The sequence below is a fragment of the Saccoglossus kowalevskii genome, chromosome 21 (assembly GCF_978046115.1).
Source record: "Saccoglossus kowalevskii chromosome 21, keSacKowa6.1, whole genome shotgun sequence".
In the NCBI taxonomy this organism is placed as follows: domain Eukaryota; kingdom Metazoa; phylum Hemichordata; class Enteropneusta; family Harrimaniidae; genus Saccoglossus; species Saccoglossus kowalevskii.
Window position 1 is genome coordinate 19,055,784 of NC_140661.1, and position 22,748 is coordinate 19,078,531.

General features: G+C 37.3%; 1 protein-coding gene across 3 annotated transcripts in view; it reads left to right on the forward strand.

The window, feature by feature from the left end:
- Nucleotides 1-15,873, forward strand: part of LOC100368383 (TNF receptor-associated factor 1-like) — a 31,932-nt gene extending 16,059 nt beyond the window's left edge. For 2 of the 3 annotated variants that reach the window (XM_085494919.1, XM_085494920.1), the window contains exons 2-6: nucleotides 8,927-9,370; nucleotides 11,178-11,389; nucleotides 12,708-12,794; nucleotides 13,554-14,327; nucleotides 15,015-15,873. In XM_085494919.1, coding sequence (XP_085351045.1) covers nucleotides 8,935-9,370; nucleotides 11,178-11,389; nucleotides 12,708-12,794; nucleotides 13,554-14,327; nucleotides 15,015-15,239 — 1,734 coding nt within the window. In that variant the 5' untranslated portion in view covers nucleotides 8,927-8,934 and the 3' untranslated portion in view covers nucleotides 15,240-15,873. Of the gene's footprint in view, nucleotides 1-8,923; nucleotides 9,371-11,177; nucleotides 11,390-12,707; nucleotides 12,795-13,553; nucleotides 14,328-15,014 lie in introns of all 3 variants that reach the window. The other variant, XM_006820758.3, reaches the window with a different exon arrangement.
- Nucleotides 15,874-22,748: the final 6,875 nt, after the last annotated feature.

A 22,748-nucleotide genomic window follows, 5' to 3' on the forward strand; every position in this document is an offset into this window, starting at 1 on the left:
CATTCTTTCCGATCAAGTACTTTAACCCTCTTGATTCAAATGATATAACCAAAAGACGTAAGACATCACCTACTTCCTATAACACACAACACCATATTCACATAATTGTTCATACATGTATACATTGTCACAGCAAAATCAATTACATAAATTTACCAATGGCTCCAGCAAATCATCTGCCCATATTAACTATAGCCTCTTTTGTAATCCCTCTAATACTTCTATTTTGTGTTTCAATTACATAATGTTAGTCCAAAAATGTCAGCTTCTATTATTTGAACACAATCCTATTATCAAGGTCACGTTTGTATTGCGCTGGTCCCACTAACTCTGGGTTTGATGGTATAGAGGGAAAATACTGTCTTCATGGTTACGGTGACAGTACTTGATGAGATGGGTGGGGCAATCAGATAGGGAATAGCGGGAAGCAGTAGGAAGTTAGTCAGTCTAGTCAGCAACTCAGCAGCTCACAGATGTTCAAGTTCAATTACATCAAATATTAATTTTAAAAGTTCATTTAGTTTTCCCCTTATGTGATAACAGTGTAGTCCGACACTGTCCCTGTACTATGTGCTGCATTGCTTTCGGACACAGGTTTCCAGAGAATTTCCCGCAATATAAAGTATAGGGTTTTTTACTCTGGTTTTTCCTGAGTGGCGGGCATAGTATAACAGGGAGATCACAACAAGTAACAGCCCACCCTGGTATAACGTGTCATGTAATAATTTCTTTTCCTATCCACGTCTGTAAATAAAGCTGCCGCATCTCTGGCTCATCCGTCGGGGTCTAATGCTGCCGCATCTCTGGCTCATCCATCATTATTGAATGAATGAAGTGTAATGGAATTTATTCAATGATATAAGAGTCACGTGACAAGTTTCAAATGTCGTTAGCGAGGGAAAAGCGGGTCATTGAAGCTAGTTTTATTATTCATAGTACCATAGGTTCGCATGTAGATGGTGTAGCACGATAAGTAAGATGTCGTTAGAAAACTTTGAGTTTGATGATTTTCTTAAAAGTGGCTCTGTTTATAAAAAAATGTGACTCCTCTGAATTTACGAGAGTAAAAGCGCGGTAGTCGTCGCGCTGCGCATGTGCGAGATATATGGTCTCATATAAACAAAGATGGCGACTTTGACTGTTGCGCAGATCAACGAGTACGAACTGACACGTTTCCAAGCTATAATTAGGTAATTTTCTTGTGATTGGAAGGTATCGAAGGAGTCACCGGCGGTAATCAGTGCAAGTCGCGCCCAGGTCAAACCTCATACTTGTGATTTCCATTTGAAGAGCGCATTGGATTGTGGGAAAATCAATGTTTATCAACACAAATGTCGAACATGCGCAGCACGACGACTACGCGCTTTATCCATGATTTCACGCTATAGTGTATTTTACTTTCACTTGATAAATATCACGAGGCTCATATATCTCTTTTGTTCACTGATTTGGCTATGTTGTGTAGCCGTCAATTGTGTTGTCGATTATTTTCAGTCGTTAGTTTTGTGTCTTGTACTTGTGATTTTCCCTACACAACATTTGTAGATAGATCTGCCGTATATTATTTCCACTTTACAGATCATGCCCATTCCTGAATCGTAATCGCAACTTTTTTGGAAATTACGATATCAAAAACTGAAATCACAAACCATAAGTCAAATGTGAATGTTAAAGGTATCTAAAGAGAAATTATTGCTCAATTTACAGGAATTAAAGGGGACGGTCGTCGCGCTGCGCATGTGCGACATTTGTGTTGATAAACATTGATTTCCCACAATCCAATGGGCTCTTCTAATGAAAATCACAAGTATGAGGTATTATTGTTGATATACATATAACCTGTAAAGTAGCCAACACACGTTCAGTATTAAACTATAAAACAATTTTAACGCTAGCAACGACATGTTTATATTTTGAAAGGTGAACACGAAGGTCGCTGTAAATTGCATGATACTTGCATGATACTTTAATCCATTCGTTGATTTTTGATCTAAAGCCTATGAAACTTCGTTGCATCCGAGACCTGCATATTGAGAGGCCTAAACAAGCGGTGTTTTTTTTTCCAAGGTATTCCAAGGTAGATATTTGAAAACGGCAATTTATACCCTTAAACACGTAACGTGCCTGGTCAAAATATTTATCCCTATTTACGCGTTTTTTTTTTTTTTGCCCCACACATAAACACACTGAATATATCCGATTAAAAATAATGATCCAGAATTATATTATTTGCATATTACATCATACAAATCCTCAGCAGTTGCTGGCTTGTTAGCTGTTGTATATATCTGGTAGTGTCGCTTATGTGTGCGCTTCGAATAGGAATACAACATTCAGCACCCATCAATGCATGGAACGTAAATTTCAATTGACCTCACTGTGATGACGCATGCGTTGTAGAATACGGGTGTTATGACGTAGATATATCTAATGAATATTATTTGAAAGTGGAATTATTAATAGAAAGCATTTAGTATGAAACTCCGGAATCCAGAATGAATTTAGTATGAATCACGTATATTCGGTCTTGACCCCCACTTTGTCTATTGTGGTTATTTGAAGACTGTAAACGCTTTCTATCATCATACTAAACTGGTCACCAAATTTAACAACTGTCTTTTCGTTTTACAATTAAATCTAAATGAGCTACGGCAAGTCGCGATAGGTCTCGATTGTACACATCGCAATTAGAGGCTGTTCCCGGCTCAATGCGTCTAGTATACAATACCGTATTAGATCTATTAGCAGTACATATGCTTACATAAATGACAGAGGTGTGTTATTGACATAACAATCCCTATTAGTATCACATGTTCTTACAAGATGACAAAGGTGTGTCTATATACATAGTAAGCCATATTTTATTAATCCAGTATAAAATATAAAATTTGCTCTGTTATTAATACTTATGCTTATATAAGAGCGATGGTCGTCGCGACACACATGAGCGATATATGAGTCTCATACATTAATTAAAAAAATGGTGACTTTGACTATTGCGCAGACCAAGTAGTACAAACTGAAACGTTACTGAGTTTTAATTTGGTATCTTTTAGGTGATTGGAAGGCATTGAACGAGTCACCTATGATAATTAGTGCAAATCGCGCCCAGGTCAAAACTAGTACTCATTGTTTACTGCATCACCTACCAGAAAATCCGTGGAAATAATCAATTTCATTTATTACTCGTTTGGCCATAGACCCTCTCTTTTAGAGGGTCTATGGTTTGGCTTAGTTACAGATTACAGTGGAACGATGCATGCCCGCCTCGGTAATTATGGCACGGAGAAACTGACTCCACATTGGAAGAAAGTCTTGCCGTCGGTGCTTCCAAGGTAGCGACCAGCGCCTCCGTCCCTTCAACGACGCAGGTCTTTTCTCAGTCGTCAATCCCGCTACACTGAGCCACGGTTACTCTTTTTTAGTAACCGTGATTGAGCAAGGGACCCGACCGTGGCAACTCTCGATCTCCCTCAGTCCGCGATAGCTGGCAAGCCTCGTCTCTAAGTGGCAAGATGTATGCTTTATGAACGTATCTTATGTACCGAATTTATTCGGCACGATCTTAGTCTTTTTAATGATTAAAGCATGATGCAATCGAAGAAAAGACAGGAAATGAGAACGTGCAAAAATGAGTAAATTCACCCCGCCAAAAAAGGAATCGACGCGGCGAATTCAAACTGAGTTGGATTCAAAAAAACAGGCAAAAACTGGAGCCGTTATAATGGCAGAAGTTAAAGTCGATCGCACAAACACTAGATTTCTAGGAAATGCTCAGTGAAGATCAGTAAGCTTGCAGAGGAAAAAAAATAATCCGTCTACATCGCAGTGGAACATAAAAGAATTGGAACTGACAGGCCTCGGGTACTATGGGGTGAGAATACCGCCAAAATTAGCTTGGTGTCATTATTTGAACATTGTTTAGTTGTTTGGTCTTTATTTGGAAACTTGTTTGGTTATTATTTGGTCATTATTCGGTTATTTGGTTTTTATTTAAACATTATTTTGTGTTTATTCCATTATTGTGTTATTACTGCAGCATCCTATTGCTATTGTTTCATCATTTCAACTTTATTTCTTAATTATTTCATTATTGTGTAATTGCTACAATATTATTTTGTCATTGTTCATTGTATTACATTCAATTGTCATAAGATTCGGTTATTGTCACGTCCAAATGTCTTGACATTCGGTTCGCTTGACTTTACCTCAACATTCGGTTCGCTTGATTTGCGATTACCTCAACATTCGGTTTGCTTGACTTGCGATTACCTCAACATTCGATTACCTGACCTACATTAGCTGACCCCGCTATACATGTAATATTCAATCCATAGTCCCGGGCCGCCTCAGATAAAGCGTTGCTCGTGATTGCAATGTAGCCTTTGTAAAAGTTAGTGGGAATTTCTGAATGATGGCCGTTTCATCACATCCAGGGAACTGACTGAGGTCGTCAGAGCCTGTCGTGACGAAATATCAAATGCCGCAAAACTTGTTGCTGACACGACGCGCTCATAGCGAAATTCGCGAGAAATGATCCGACTTTATCATTACATGTATATGATGACCAGAATGTGCTAAGAGCTAATCACAAGACTCGTTACTGTGTCGCGAACTCGCGAAACTTGAAAGAGCTGGCTGGAGCCTTTATGCCTTGTCTATTTATACACTATATACCAGCCGATCACGCCCCCTCCCCTCGCCCATAGGTACCGCATACAGTTTATTATAGTTCCTGGGCTCCCTGTGGTCTAAGCTGTGAAAAGTGAAATTAACAATTCTTTTCTGGTGACGAGGCAGCTTGTTGGAACTGGCACCGGCATTACTAATGTATTACAATCATGCAGGACTGTGTTACACTCAGGTGCAGCCAATGGAGCTGTTCATCGAAAAAGCTGATTCAAGGGGATTTTTGTTGAGGGCAGGGGATTTTTTCTATTTTTTGTAGGAGGCGGGAAATATCAGTAACCCCCCCCCCCCCAGTGGGCGGGGCTGATTTCTTAAAAAAATGGAAGAACAGGGGAACTTTTTTAGTGGATAGGGTACTTACAGCCAAAACAAGGTCAGCTTTAACGTTCAGTTGCGAGACATAATAAAAAAGGCAGCCAGCGACACATTTCGAAAATAAAAATACAAAATAAACTCAATCAGAGGCGTCGACCACGCGCGTTGGGAATAAATATTACGCATTGTGACACAGTTTCACAAGCCTCTTTCACTCAGGCAATATAATTATGCCATTTCCCAACGCACTTATAATTAATACCTTGACAAAAACACCACAAGAAAAATGTAAATCAGGCTTGTAATTACTAGTAACTCAACCTCGAACGCAATATTCATCACTGTAAAAGTGGATAAATTCGAACCAGCCAGCTCATGACCGGAGACGTCCAGTCGTCTTCGTTGAAAACTCGTCAATTCACCATAATCGTGGTGGTGAACTGTTTAGCTGATTTTTCAAAAGATCTTATGGATATTCAATTCATATTCATCCCAACTTATTTGAATATATCCTTTCGGGAATTTGAGACATTGTTCAAACGATCCTGTACAGGGTTATGTATGATGTCAACTAATAATACGCAATTATCCAGGCAGTACTAGAAATTATTGCTGATACTAATCATGTTTTGTAAGCTGGGAAGTTGGATACTTGAACGTGTAGTCCCCGGGCGTGTAGTAGACGAGAATAATCGTACTGTCACATGTTTTCGTCTCAACCGTCACAGTCCGCTTCATTGAATGTTTAGTTTGATAATATATATAGAAATAGCATATGTGTGTGCGTTTGCGTGAGTGATTGGGGTAAATAACAGCGAAAACTATTTCCAGCTAAAATAAAGTATTTTACTGTATATCAATTAGTCTTTGTGATCCCGAAATAAGATACTAGTAGTTGACCCTGAAGTACTCCTAACCTTAAGTCATAACATCTCAGACTACAAAAGTAACATTGATTTGCGTGATTTTTTTTCAAAAGATTTAGGGACACGGAAAAAACACGCAGAAATATTTTTTCCTTGTTTATACTCCACACAAAGAGTAATTTGTCAGTCGTGGCGAGTATGTGTGACAGTTTATTACTTCTGTGTGAATATAATTAAGTTATGTAATTTTTGGTACGGTATCACTCTTTTGGGAAGATAATGGAGGCTCTGAAAAGGACCGTTTAGTTTAGTTTGGTTAGAAAACGATATGAATTTACTCCATCTATGACCCGCGTATGTGTGTGTGTGTGGGGGGGGGGGGGGCGATCTTCTTAGCAGTGAAACTGAAACGGACACGTGAAAGTTACAACTCGACCTCGATTTATTCTTCAATAGCATACATACACAGTGGCAGCGCCAGCGGTCGCCCCACGAAAAAAATGTTGGGGTCGTCGCCCCTCCAAAATCAAGCGGAAACCTTTTGTGTCAGCAAAATTTCCCACTAATGCAGGAAATAGCGTTTTAGAGGGTCTAGATTTCAAAATTTTGCATGCCCCCGGACCCCCTAGAGGTTGTGAGCAGATCTCGCCCCTGATGTAAAATTTCGTGCCGCTCCATCTGAATTACAGATGCGAACTAAAACGCAAATGATTCAATACGAGCCTGAGTGTCAAAAACGTACAACGTTTTACGTTGCCATAGATTTCGTCGAGTAACAATTTTTAGGGCGGAGGCGTTCTCATTGACCTAATATTAATACGGTGTTTACTCCGATGTTCGAACAAATATTGGCTAAATTAATGCTCGATGTGCTTACTAGTAATTTTTCCATAGGATTACATGCATAAAATGAAATACGGAGAAAACATATGGTTATGAAATGATGATTCTAAGAAGTATACTGTCAATAAATGTGATATGAATAAACACAAACATACATTATTCTATAAACCGTCAAAGGTTATATATAAAGATCGATAAAACGAATGAATCCGGCCCATACATACTGATATTTCTGGAAATTACGTAAATACATTGTGTGGTGATACTGAGCAGCAAATGTTTATAACCACAGTTTCATCTATCGAGAACCTTGTGCAGCGAGCGAAATTTCACAGTTACAACTGCAACCCAGTTTATTTAGTCCATGGCGCAACTTATGAAAACCCGTTGCAATCGGGGCATGTATTTCGATGGAATTCAGCTCCCCGTCTACTAAATAGCAAATTTCTAGTCAACTACAGAATTGGGTTTTGTCAACCGTCGGAATAAGCTACTTTGGCGAGTAATATATGGGGAATTTGACGGAGGAGACATTCACAGCAATCGAATCAAAACAAAATTGAAACTGTGAAACTGCTTTGCGAGCGAAAGTCGACATTTACGAAAACCTCGAAGACAGCATAACTATGATTACTGCAGATGCGAGGCATGGCTGGCGAAAAACAGTCGTGACACTGACGTGATTGCTATTGGCAATAATACCCACAAATTCATTGCCAATGCAGTTGTTACCAACGAAGACATCCGATTTCGTAGCGCCATGAAATGAATGGCGCGCTATAAATTAGCCGTACAAGTATATCGGCATCTTGACAATAACGGATTGAACGCAAAAAAATCACGTCCATAACAGGAATATGTCTGTCATTAAGTACCTGAGATAAGAGAGGCCGGGGAATGAGAATCAGAATGATACATGGTTCAACTTTTACTAAAAAAAAGAACCGTGATGGCACTACCAAGTCCGCTGAAAGGCCGGTTATTGACCGTGTCAGTCGTGTCACGATCAACTGTGTAATAATTCCTCCTCACTTCAGTCATCGCATTTGGAGAAGTAATATTCTCTAACCAACAGGCTCTGACGACCTCAGTCAGTTCCCTGGATGTTGGCGAAACGACCATTATTTAAAAATTCCCGCTAACTTTTACAAAGGCCACATTGCCATCTTGAGCAATAATGCTTTATCGGAGGCGGCCCGGGACTATGGATTGAATACTACATGTATAGCGGGGTCAGCTAATGTAGGTCAGGTAATCGAATGTTGAGGTAATCGCAAGTCAAGCGAACCGAATGTTAAGGTAATCGCAAGTTAAGCGAACCGAATATCAAGACATTTGAACATGAAAATAATCGAATCTTATAACAATTGAATGTCAAGATAATGTCTAAATAACGACACAATTGTAACATTATGAAACAATGACAACATAATATTGTAGCAATTACACAATAATGAAATAATTAAGAAATAAAGTTGAAATAATAAAACAATAGCAATAGGATGCTGCAGTAATAACACAATAAAGGAATAAGCACAAAATAATGTTTAAATAAAGACCAAATAACCGAATAATGACCAAATAATAACCAAACAAGTTTCCAAATAAAGACCAAACAACTAAACAATGTTCAAATAATGACACCAAGCTAATTTTGGCGGTATTCTCACCCCATACGGGTACGTGATCGCCCTTGGGGATGACCCCTTAGGCGAGGCCTTTTTCTTAGAGAATGCTAACCTAGGGTGTTTCTTTAGACCCAGGTATTTTTTCTAGTAGTTTCCGTTTGGGGCTGTAAACGAGTAATAAATGAAATTCAGTATTTTCATGAATTTTCTGGTAGGTATGATTAGGTAAACAAACGGGTTTGTACAACCCTAATAATTTCACTCATTGTATTGTGGGAAAATCAATGTTCATTAACATAAATGTCTCATACGTGTATACATAAGTATACATCATCATATTTGTTTACCTTTTGCGCATGTCATTTGAACCCAAACAAAAAATAATGCTGACGTTTACAAATGTTATTTAATATGCATGTATGGATGTGTATGGGGAATATAAAAAGTGCATGGTTCAATAAACATCTATAATTATCAACTATCAAAGTCAACATTGTAGGTGGGAAAACAGTGAGCGTGTGGTTGTAGCAAAACAGTGCTTTATACACGTGCTAACAATATTGTTATTGTGTTCTATTTTAGTAGTTGATGATATGCATGTTAACAACCCATTGTGGGAGGAAAGCAGTCGGGTATACTATGCTATGGGCTGTGACCTTGATGGAGTCCCGCGGGAGTGTCTACAGCTTCCAATCTGTCATGCTAGAGAGATGAGGCTGAGGGGAAACATAATTCGACATTTACCACAAAATATTGGGTCTGTGTGGACAGAATTGAGAGGATTGTGGCTGCAAGGCAACAATCTGAGACAAATTCCAGAGTCAGTCGGTGAGCTCAAAATGCTAGAATCACTGGATATAAGTAGAAATCCATTGACAAGTATACCAAGATCATTGACCAAACTGACAAATTTGAAAATGTTTTCGTGTGATGCCATTGAAGGTGTTTCCTCAGAAGATATGGTAATTGAAGGAAACCAAACGAAAATCAGAAAACTATGGGATAAATTATTTCCACAGGAAATACTAGGTATGTATAAAAATAAACAACAACGGATAACGTTACAGCATTTTATTGAGTATAAACAAGGCCACGTGTTGCCAATAGATGAATTTTAAAAGAGAAATTCAGTTGCTTTTAGTGATAATTGTTATAAGTGAATTATGATTTAACTAAATACCAGTTCTATGACAGCATGTCTTGCCACAGATCCCATGTGTCGTTTGAAGTTGTCATACAATTTATGGAGTCAATGATCTGTCTGAATTATGATTTAACTAAATACGTCATTGTTTTATTTAGCATTTCGTTGTACAGGATGCTGATTTTTACGGTACCCAGTTCTAAATACAAGACTCCCGTCTTATCAATAATAGCTTTGATTCCAGGTTTCATCTGTCTGCCTTCTATTGGATAAGACAAAATCTCCAACATACACATTAGTCACTAAGAGAAAGCAATGCTACACATTGCAATCTTTCATGTATGGTCACGCAGTTGTTACCCTTGTCAATGTCCCGACACGCCAGTTGCATTCTGTCTGCAAGGAAGCCTAGTATCGTTATACCCATTTATTGTTGTGTAACCGGTCGTAGTTCGGAGTCGGGGAATAGTTTCAGTTTTTGGGGAAAGGAAAGTAATATATCGACCTGGTTCGGATCATAAGTTAGGGAATTTCTCGCTTGGCAAATGTGAGAAGTAAACTTGGGGATCAACTGACTCACTCGAAGAAAAAGATCAGATCAATAAGTAGAGTTAGTTCGTTTTAGTTCATAATTGTAAAACGCCAAAACAGAACAGTTCCGTCATAAAAACAGGGATAAGGTCTCGGGGACGTCCTTCGTGCGTGGGGATACTCGGGTCGGGGATCTCCTCGATTGGTTTTCCGATTCCTCCTTTTAAGGATATCTTGACCAATGGCTGGCTGCCATTTTAATCTTAATCACGTGATATGCAACAGCTAATCGAAATTAATACATTGGTACGTGACATTTATGACGTCACCTAACGGTGACTGACCAATGGCAGGTTGCAATTTTTTTGTCACGTGATATTTACAACGGCCAATCGAAATAGAATATTTTGTTACGTGATTTTTGTGACGTCACCTAACGGTAACAGTTGCTCCCATTTACTTACACCCACCATCCTCCCAAGACTGCTCTCACACCCATTAGCAGGTGTTGAACCAACCCTGGAGCAAATTAATTCATATAGGGTATGCTGGCCGCTTCTGGTAATTAGCAGCAGCAATAAAACCCTATTAAATAAACATATGTCAGGACACTTACTTTGTGATTAAATACAAGATGACCAAATAAATGACAAACACTGTAATGCTAAAATGCATCAAATTTAGACATTTTTGCCTTTCTTGAAAAGGGTATCATTCGTGTATAGAATAATTATATTTAGACTTGAACTTCTGATGCACAGATTCAAAATGACCATTACATTTTGTTTTCACGAATGGTGTTTCAGGACCATGTCTACACGAAGCCTAGAATTATCATATTCAAACTTCACTCATATGTCGTGCACTATGGTACAATTATATACACGTATTTGTGCCATGATGTTCCAGAGCCATACATGTGACACTTGTAGTACACTCGACATATACATCATCCCACAGTGATAGCATTTGTTAGAATTCCTCATCAAACATTTCCACATATACTTTGAAACACGATATCAGGCTCTTATTAGTGGATTTTATTTAAATTTGTACAACATCGGAACATTCACAATGTTCCAATTTAATGTGGCAAGAGAGTTTGTATAATAGTAATTTGTATTGTACTGATTTGTGTTATGTCTCATCTTATCAATCTAGCACATAGTGACAGATCTGGAGAAGACACAAATAAAAGTTGGGATGCTGCCAGAAGAACATCAAGAAAAAATAAATCTTATAAAGAGAATGAGCAGGCATCTGTTGGAGAAGCTAAGAATGGAGCTAAATCTGACCAGCTAAGACGTATTGATGAACGTTTAAGACGAGCAGAAGACAGTGAACTCAATGACTGTGATGAAATGCCTCATCATGTTAGTTATATATGTGTTTTTTTTTAATTTCCTAAATTAACAAATATATCACTTTATGTGTCTTGTAAAGACTGAGAACGCTGACTTGAAATGTCACTAATGATCGATAAGAGCTATATCTACCAGTCAGTTACAAGGTATACCCTTAATGCTATTGTGGCAGACCGTGCGGTACTCTCACTACATAAAACGGCCCTCGCTGTCAGTGTAGTATTTCGGGTAAAGGTCAGAAATAATAATTAATAATAATGCAATGGTTTGCCGGAGGACTACGTTCGTCTTATTCGGGCGCTAATAATTCTTGTTTCTATTTGTGCATTACGGCAACCGAGTGGGTCACGTTTTTTGTGTTTGATTTTCACTCAATCACACTAAGAATTTTTATTTGAATTTTAAAATGATTTAGTCGATTTCACAAATAAAACCGATATCAGACTTAAAGGAATTATGCATATTATACAGTTTGAAATTTCACTTACAAATTTACATTTGTAATCTTACTTTTATTTTCGAAAATGGATTTACATTTGAAAATTTACTTTTATTTTTGGAAATGGATTTATATTTGATGGATACTTATACGTCTCTGGAACTATTTCTCGAAGATAAACAGTTTTTTTTTATTCTAACCGATTGGCATTGTTTTTATTAATGTCTCTGTCGATTCCTCACTATTATATGCCGTTGGATGTTCAGTTCGCACACTGTAATACCATAGAATGTGTTATTTTGTTATTTGGTAAAATCCTAAAATTGTCCTTAACTGTTTCTTGGATATGAAATTATTAACTTAGTCTGGCGATTTTAAAGTTTGGACCCCCCCCATAAATAATCCTGTATCCGCCCCTGCGAGCACCAGTCAAGATAGGTATAAATATCGGTAATATTTTTCCGATTTGGTATAAATAACTTGAACATTGTGTTAATAATATGCTCTTATGTAAGTGACAGCGATGTTTCTATGTTCAAAATACATATTTTAATAAATCAATATACAATGCAACTGTTGGCTTACATGTGTTTCTATTGGAGATGCTCTTCTAATAGAGCAAATACGGTAACTGTTTTACTTGGAATAAACAGTGATGACAGAAATTGTACCTTGGTATAAATATGGGTATAGATTTTGCGACTATCCAGGTACAAAAATAGTCACACTCTTGAGCACTCGGGGGCACCTCCCCACCTAGCTATGTATCAACTGCCCCTGGGCTATTTCGACCACCGTATTGCTTGTTACTAATACCCCAAACATGTGCGACGAGACAAGTGGTTGTCTTTCAGGATTTGTTACATTAATATTTGTGACTTTTTACAGTATATAGAACATACTGACCCAGAAAGGAGCAACTGTGTAAAACAAGTTGGTCCTTGTGAATTAGAAAATGTCGGGTGTAACGAACTGGTAAGTAAAACATTTTTCATCAGTCTAAGACAGTGCAACTAATGCGAGCAATGTTTGCTTTCAGCCGTAAATTCACAAAATGATCTCGTTTACCAGCAAAATATTCCTTTTTTTATGTTCTGCGTTTTGTATTTTTAAATGTGCTTTAAATAAATGAACTTGTTAAAAAAAAACATTGATTCTTCTTGTTACTCGTCTGTCTCAGAATGATGCAACTATTAAAATAGAATTCATAACAGAATTCATAATAGAAAATACTCGTGTAAAATACCTGGTAATCTTCCACGTATTCCATTATAACAACTCATGAATAAAAAAATATATCTCAGACAATCCTCAGATTTGATATGAACATTACATATATGATTAGTTACTGATGCATGTGTTTTTATGTGTTCTCACTCGTTAATCTTGATCGTACTATGACAAAGAAATAATGGTATACATATGCACATTTGAACATGTCATCAAATTGAATATAGTGGTTTGGGGTAGCCAATATAATAAAACTATGGATTATGTTGAGGAAAAGTTTACTCTGTAGACAGCACGTTAGTGACTCCACCAACATTTGGTTATAATCTATATCGTTTTTCATTGTTTATACTAAAAATTTGACGAGATAATTTCATTGACAATGACTTTTTAAGTTTTGATAACTTGATTTCACCTGACCATTCTTATCAACCACGCAAGTTTCTAGCATTAAAACTGTATGGTGTATTTTTGATTTTTCTGTTGCTATATTTGTACTTTTAGGTAGAAATTAAGAAAATGACACAACATTTGGAGACATCTATCGTGAAACATCTCGATTTAACTCGCGATAAAGTACTGGTTATAGTTAAGGAGTATGATGCATTAAAAGCGGTTTTAGATGTACCAAGACTGTCCCAGAATGTGGGGGAAAGTGCAGACAAGATAGTGGTAGTAGAACGTGCTGTTCAGAAAGTTGAGCGAGACTTGGCTGATGTGACCACTAGTCAGCAAAATCAGCAATCAGCAAGACAAGCTAATATTGATAAGCAGTCCCGATTAACTAATGAGATGAAAGCCAAGACCATCATTCTTGACTCTAAGCTATCTACGTATGAAGGAATCGTTGCTGTACTCAACGGTCAGATTGAGAGAGTTGCCAACGTTGTGCAGGCCACGGAAAAAGAGCAGAAACAAGACAGAGATTTGTTGGCCTCTCTGGAGAGAAAAATTAAATCACAGGACCGCATCATCGCACTGAAGGATGTGTACTTAGCTGAGCAAGATCTACGAATTCAGTCGCTGGAGATGGCTTCCTACGATGGTGTATTGGTGTGGAAAATTACTGACTTCAACCGTAAACGAAACGAAAGTATATCTGGCCGTACTACATCCATCTACTCGCCATGCTTCTTCACCAGTCGCCATGGTTACAAGATGTGCGCAAGGATTTATTTAAATGGAGATGGGATGGGAAAGGGCAATCATATCTCGCTGTTTTTTGTCATCATGAAGGGTACATTCGATGGACTGTTGAGATGGCCATTCATGCAAAAGGTAATGTTATTTTGACGTAATAACTTGCAAGTTGAATGGGCCAAGTTCTTTTTTATTTGGAACCAGCAAAATCATTTGAAATATGTGAAAATTGTATGTTTAAAGTGGGAAATTCAGCAATAATTTACATATATACTAGTACTTAGCTAAGACTCATTTTGTTGGAACAGGTCATCACGCAGCGAGTGTTCGAATTTCATGTAAACAATCAATGTATTTCACGCGCGTTTGTACGTCGCTATGAGATCCATATCGATCAGGACTAAAATTGAGAATAAAATGGGTTACATGTTCCTTCAGGTTGTCATATACCCGCATACTATTCAATCCTAATCATAGTTTTGCTAGTTTGTTGGCCTCTATACCAAATCCTACTGACACAAATTGTGACATTTGTGTGTTAGTACAACGAACATGATATACAAGCAATACAATATTGTACCTTATGTCCGCCATCCATAATGTTTACAAACTAATTGTGAACAAACATATATATCTATAAATGGTTTGATCGGGCTACTGTGCTGTATAATAGTTTTGTACTGAGTAAATGACAGGGTGGATGCACATTAAATCTGATTCTTAAAAAAAATATGCATTTTATGGGCAAGATTTTTTTTTGAAATGATGCAAACCATTTCATTTGAACTTTTTTATAATTTTGATTTATGTTGATTTTATTTCCAGGTCACTTTCATGATTTTGGATCAAAAAAACCAAGACCATGTGATCGACTCATTTCGTCCTACGACTACATCGAATTCGTTCCAACGTCCTACTGGCGACATGAATATTGCAAGTGGCTGTCCGTTATTCATGCCTTTATCTCAACTGGATAGTCGTCGACATGCTTATGTAAAGGACGACTGTATGTTTATCAAGGTGATCGTAGATACTACAGATTTAAATTGAGATGTTGGTATTCATTTTTCTTTCACATTCGCGTGCAAAGTTCACAATGTATAATCAGTGTGTCTGTATGTAATGTAGATAATGATAATAATGTATTAATTGTTATCTGGTTTGGAACGCATATATAGTTTGCTTAAATCTAGTCGAGTCGAAAATGTATCCAGTGAAAGCATTTAGTGGAGGGTCATAAGCCTAATAATTACAATCGTGTGTACTGTCATGAATTTGTTTGCGCGTATCTGTTGACAGACTTATTTAGCTGATTACTTGTGAATGGCTGTGTAACTAATTACGATATAACCGTCGCTATCCGGACTACTATTTCTGACAGTTGGTATTCGCATTTAGTAATATAGTGAACGATTAATCAAAAGATATGACGTGTCCAGTACTTAGTGTGATTGGTTGAATGTGCGGAGGCCACGCCTTAGAGTCTTTTAACTGCTTTGTAATTGGTTAAGGTTTTGAAAGTGAATAAAGTTGTTTTAGTTGGTCTTGGCGAGTACACCACGAGAGACGCAGTCTAGGGACAGAGTCTTGGGTCAGCCTTGCGATAGTCTTGGGGACTTTTCCCCAGGGCGATGTGTCGTATAGAGTGCTCGACTGACCGACTAAAGACGAGAGTTGAAACGTATTTCGTTGTGTGTGTCTTATTTGACTGTAAAGTTTAAGTGACGTTCCCGATCCCGTACCTCAAGCAGACGTGTATACAGACAGAGACGAGATTTCACCCTGACATGTATTGGAGAACTCCGCCCAGGGGAGAGAATTCCCCCGTGATACTACAACAAGTATAAAAAATAGAAACAACATGACGCAAGAATCAAGCATATCCATGAGAAGCACAAGATAAACACTTTCAATTGACGAACAAACGAAGATGAAAGAAGCTACGCCACTCAGAAGAAAAACAACGCCAAAACAGTAAAACGAATGCTCTCGATATAGGAAAACATTTGCCGGAATGGAGTGCCACGGGACTTCATTTTGAAACCATTACTGTTTATTATGTATGTGAACGATCTCCCCGATCACGTAAGTTCATCATACTGCTCAACTTATGCCGACGATACAAAACTTTATAAATCTATCATAAATGTTACAGACTGTTTCACCCTCCATAATGATTCAAATAGGCTCCATGATTGGTGTAAGACTTGGTTTCTCAAGCTAAATCCACAGAAGTGTAACGTTACCTCGTTCATTAAGAAACGCTCGACTCGACAATTATAAGATAGATGGTTTGCATATTGGACGTGTCACTCAAGTTAAAGACCTTGGTGTCATATTGATGGATAACCTTAGTTGGTCCGCTCATGTTGGCACTATTGTGACAAAAGCATACCAAATTGCCAGGTCTAATAAAGCGCACACGTAGACAATTTACTAGACTGGCGCAGTCGGGGCGATTAATTTGTTTTTGTAGTTTAAATAAAATGGAGGTGTTAGCGCGAAATCCCCTGTAACTGCGAAATCACCCCGACTGGTTTATTCTGCATGGCCCTCTATCGACACTGCAGGAACCCGTCGATTTTTCAACAGGTAATTATGTTAATGAGTGCACTAATTGACAATCATCTAAGCCAACCACAACGTCTCTTCAACTGACCTCTGACCGAGAAGACGTCGGCTGATTGTAGCAGCCGACTTTTTTAATTCTACGACTAGTACGAGTTACTTTTTTACACATTGTGATGAAGTAGAAACGACGACTACGACAAACTCGAATTTTAACGTGCCGCCATGTTGGGTCTGCAGTGAACCTTTACCATGTTGACCTCATTATGCACGTATTTCCGCGCCCACCTCATTATAATAAGTGCATTCATGAATATTTAATAGCAATGAATTTCCTGCAGAATAAACCATCCGGGGTGATTTCGCGAATTTGTTTATTTTATTTAAACTACAAAAACAAATCAATCGCCCCGACTGCGCCAGTCTACCAATTTACCAGCATTACATGTCTACGCAGTCGGCTCGAATACTGTACTCAAATCTGGTCACTACATCAAAAATACCCGGGCTTGCGATTTTGTATTACAAAGGATGTTTACGATCTACTGACTTGCCCACGTGAGACAGCAAGACCACATTATGATTGGCTCATTTGAAAACCCAGGTGGTGTACCTGAATCTGGGCCATTTATGCCTATTTAGTGAATTTATTCATTGTATTTTTCTGTGCTTTGTTTCTTGCAATTATTTTGAGAGGTATTAAAGCCAGGAACTTTACCTTGATATTTTGGTGTATGTGTATTTCATTTCCAGTACTATTGTCTTGTCTACCCCATTTTAGCAGAGAAAGAACCCCCTGTCCAATGTGAGTTCTATGGGTGCCCCTCTCAATACCAATAAACAGGCCTTACATTCCGACACCCGGCTGACCGTAGATGTTCTGAGCGAAACGGTTTTGATTATTAAAAAAATGTAAAAAAAAATATAATTCTATAATAATATTAAGTTTGCAAAAGAGAGGTGTGGAGTGAGTAGGAAATCTGAGAAAGTTATTAATAATTTAATCGGATTCAAAGTTGTGATATGGGCATTTCTAGAAACAACGGTAAATGGGGTAAAATTAAAGAATGGATCTTGGAACATAATGGCGTATACAAGAAATTATTCCAGCTTTAGGGGCAATGATTTTTACAAAGTTTTAATCAAATGACACCCAAAATATTTAGATGGCGAAACGCCCTCAATAGATGTCCCGTTGATACTCAAGCCGCCCTCAATGTTCACACATTTCTGTGAGGTTTTTAGTATCATGTAATTGTTTTTTTTTATTATTTTAATAGTGAGCTTGTTTGCACTGCACCATTCACATACTTTCTTTAGATAATTAGTAATATTGAAGAGGTTAAAGTATTAATTTTGATGATTTGAAAGAAATTGGTATCGTCGGCAAAAAACGGGAGATCAAATCCATTTGTGGATTTATTTATTTGGTCAGTGAAATATTAACAATGTGGGTCAAGGTATGAGAAATGTAATTAGCAGCATATATAATTAACTTAGGGTGTATCTGATCATGTTCTGTGCGGTGTAATGATTATAAAATCAGTGGAACTAGTTATCTTCGCAACTAGGCTAGGGCCAACGATGACGATAAAGTCATTGAAATCTTCCGCATATTTTTTTTGTGATGACTGTTATATTGACGTTTTGAGAATTTTGTTTTATCGAAATTCAAAATACCATTGATTACTTTCCAAGTTTTACTTGCATTAATGTGAGCCAAAAACAATTTTACCTCTAAGTATGCACTCAGACAGTACGCCACGCATCGACTTCTGCTGTGCGTCGGTCGATACTCCAGCTGTACTCTCTTCGTGCACAGGGGCGGATCCAGAAAAATGTATTGGGGGGGGGGTCCAAACTTCGCTTAAAATTTACGGAGCGTAGAGAAGCTATGCGTAATCCAGATGCATTTTCATGAGTTGGGGGGGGGGTGCCCCCCGGCCCCCCTCTGGATCCACTACTGTTCGTGCATACTTTGAGGTATTCTCGTAATAACATTATATTATTACGTAATCTCTATTGATATACCTCAATTAACTAAAAAGCACGGTGAATGTATTCCGTAAACGTCTTCGACTTTTTTCATAGCTATCCCAATCAAATTCTTTACACTTTTGCTAGAGGTTATAGTTACGGATTACCAATAACAAGGTATTAGTTTGAATCCAGCTTGGCCAAGCTCTTCATTACTATAATACTCTTCTAAGCTTATGACACTTATTGCAGGGGTGAGTTTAGAAGTGCCCGACACTAACAAATGTATGAATAATTATCTACATATGAACGAGCCAAAACTGTCGAGATATAAAATAAGTGTGGTTGTTAATAATATACTCATTATGGCAATTGAAAAATCCACGTAGAAAGAAATAGTGAAGTTGATATAATGACACGGCTAGGACAATGAGTCGTTTGCCAAACGTGGTAACCCATATACTTTCCATTATATCTGTACAATATACTGTGAGCCGCAGACCAGTAACCTTCTAGTTAGTTGTACACATGCTGTGCTCGTCTCAAGTATATGACTTATCAATGAAGGAAAGTGTGTGTTTTTCCAAAACCAAAATTATAATAAGTTATAGATGCTATGGTCCATCTTAAATTCTGTGTAGCAGTCATGGAGTCGCAGCTGTCACGAATCCCGGCCAGTGGTGTTGGCCTCGCCAAATGAGTGTAATTATCGTATTCCATATCCAATATCAACTACACAACAGGTGATTTGTGACTAATAATAAATTTAAACTTGTACTGTAGACTGCATATAAAGTGTACATTTCGTATACATAAACTTGTATTAATTATCTATTATTGTATTATCGGGTGTTTTAGGTTGAAACATTACATGTGTATTTGTTTTCTGCAGTAATTCAAATTGAAATTGAAAAGAAAAGCACGTAGTTAATTATTAACAATCTGGATGAACATGGAGAATGCGTTTGCTTTCTGAAATTGAATAGTTCAAAGGGGAAATATTTAAATCACATGTTGGAATGATGTGATGTGATGTCACCCGTCATTAATTACGGTTTATCAATCTTCATTGGGTTACGAATTACTTTGCCAAGTGTATCGATTTTCAGTTGTATTTACAGGCTGGTAAGACCTTATAACACCATTGCATACAATTAATTCTTTCACAATCTAGTGCCAGGGATCGTTCTAATATGCTCACTGATGAATTTGAATTTTATCAAGGATCTTTAAGTGCAAACAATTGTTACGATTCGTAAAGTCAGTTTACAGTTTATTTCTAAAACTCCAGCCATAAATACAGTTGCTATGATTTCAAACGTGTGACCATTGCAACTCTACGTTCATTTTTCTATGAGCCTAACAACAATATAGTGCGCAGAAGTATTACAATGCAACAACGGTGACTGTGTTTAAAAGCTGTGTTTCTTTAATGTATTTTTATAGAATATATGGAAAACTATTATTAGAGTGAGCTAAGTATTAAAATATTCATCCCCCAAGTAACCGATTGTAAAATGTCAGATCAATCTTTGACTGGGAAAGAAATCTTCTGCTGTAGATGTATATATATATATTTGTATTAGCTGATATGCTATATTGAATTATTTGACTGGACAGTGCATTAAAGAAAATGTCCACAGTATTACAAGAGGCAAACACGTTAGTTGTGTAGAATCTGCCAAATCATTATGTTGAGGCGATGACCGGAGAAACGATTCTTTGCTAGTAAATATGTAATTAAAGAGGTTGAATTATGATATAATTAAGCATATACTGTAGTCCAATACGTTTTTTTTTTTCACAAATACATTGTTCTGGTACAGTTTACATCTCAGAAATCTGGCTAAAACACACCAACATCTTCTAACGGCATATTATTGTGTTGTTGCTAGGCAAAATAATTTGAGTTCTGTTCACATTATACAATAGAATATTTGTTGGTTTTAAACGCACGTGATGTGCTGTTTGATTACATCAGTGACGATGCAGGCTCGTTCACGCACTGTTATAGGCTCACGTTTTATCAAATGGATAATTGGGGATAGTCTTAGTTGGTTTTAAACAACCAACTGCGAACGAGGGCGTCATGACAAAATTTTAAATAATTAGGAACTATGTAGGCAAACATAACATGTGACACATAAATTTTGAAATTACATGCGTAATAATACTATTTGGATCATTTGATTTACACTCAGTTATGTTGGTTTACCTTTTCATATGAGTAGTCAACACAAAGTGCAGCACTCAGGCAATGCCACGATTGCGATTAACTCAAAGTTTTAAAACTGAGCTCAATACAACCAATACAATATGATCTCGATGCGGTCGGTGTGCGTATCACTAACTTACTGTCCAAGTTAATTAATTTATTTTGTTATACTCGTTGTAGTTCTATAATGCCTCTGGGGATGCACTACATCGCGAATTTATATACTTACTTGCACGGAAACAACTGATGTGCTTTGTTTAGTCATATATTCTTATTCCAATTCTCGCCTACAATCTTTCTGTTACCAAGGTAACCATGTTGGAAATGCATTTACGATATGTGGAAGTTAATAATTGCCTAAAGTCCAAACACAAATTAATGAGCTTGCAGAAAATCAACTTTCAATTATCCCAAGTATTCAGCATGTCGTTTTACACATATCGCTGTATTTCCAATAAAAGCTCAAACGCGAGCAATTACCAAAAGATATATTTACATTTACTGTGCGGAGTTGGTGAATCACTTAACTCAATTCCTATGGAAAATATTGATGCAAATGTTATTACTGTTATTACTGATCCAGGTTATGGTCCGCAGGTGCCAGGATAGCACTTGGAATTTGCACTTACTAAAAAAAAGTCAGGAGAGACAACAGTGGCACTCAATGTCCAGAGCTGTCGCCTGGCACAAACACCTTAAAATTACACACATGAGCAACTCTTTTAAACCAAGGTCGCATTATTTCGTGTTTCCAGGGAACAGCTTTGGTGTATCAATAGCAAAAAAATGTACAAATTTAGTTTCCCTTTCTCAGTTGTGAGCAATATGAATTTACTGTATATTCAGTTCTGTCAACCTCAAGTATTTTTTTAAGTTTTATGAATAGCTAGATGTATCGAGCAATGGCTCTTTATAGATATCCTAGAAGAAAATGTTAGAAACATATTGGTGACACTTAAGGTATTATATCAAGTTTTAATAACAACGGTCACGTTCACATGCCAAATACGCTGAATACACCATAAGTACTCTAGTGACAGAGCGCTTGTATGACGTCAAAATTACGTATATCGTTGAAAGTAAAAACTGTGTTTAATTGAGTACTAGTTAATCATCTAGAACATAATAAAACATAATCTTCATCCATGAACGACTAAATTCAAAACTATATCGACGCTTGTAACGTTTCATCCAGTAACGTCATTCGTTGCTAGAGAACACGAATACGAGCAATACCCAATGACGCAACATGTTTAAAACACTGTATATAATGGGCAAATTAAAAATGTGCTTTGTTATATTTATGTTACTACCTGTTATACCGTTTCAGTAATAACATGTCAAATATAATAATATTTTTCAGTGATTTCAGCTTAGTCGTTCAGATGTGGTGGATAAACATTTTGTGTCAAATCCATTGATGATCATCGAACATTGCCGACTAGCCATCTTTTTATGATATAATAAGGTGTAGGGCGTCTCCAATAATTGCTACTCCCATCAACAAGTCAAGTAGATTATTATCCGCTGTATCAACGATGATGATTTACATTTACATATAAACCGACAGTATATAAAATCATTTCATAGTCACTATTACAGTTATAGACAAAGCATCAAACAGACAACATTGTCGTTGTCTTCTTCTTCATTAACTCTTGTATTCACGATATCATCGTACCGCAAGAAATCTGTCTGTGACTTCTCCCGACCCCGGTCTTTCTCATGGATTCATCTAGCATGGCGGCAAATTCGACTGAAACCTTCCTAGATGTCAGTGCAACGGATTGCACTCAACA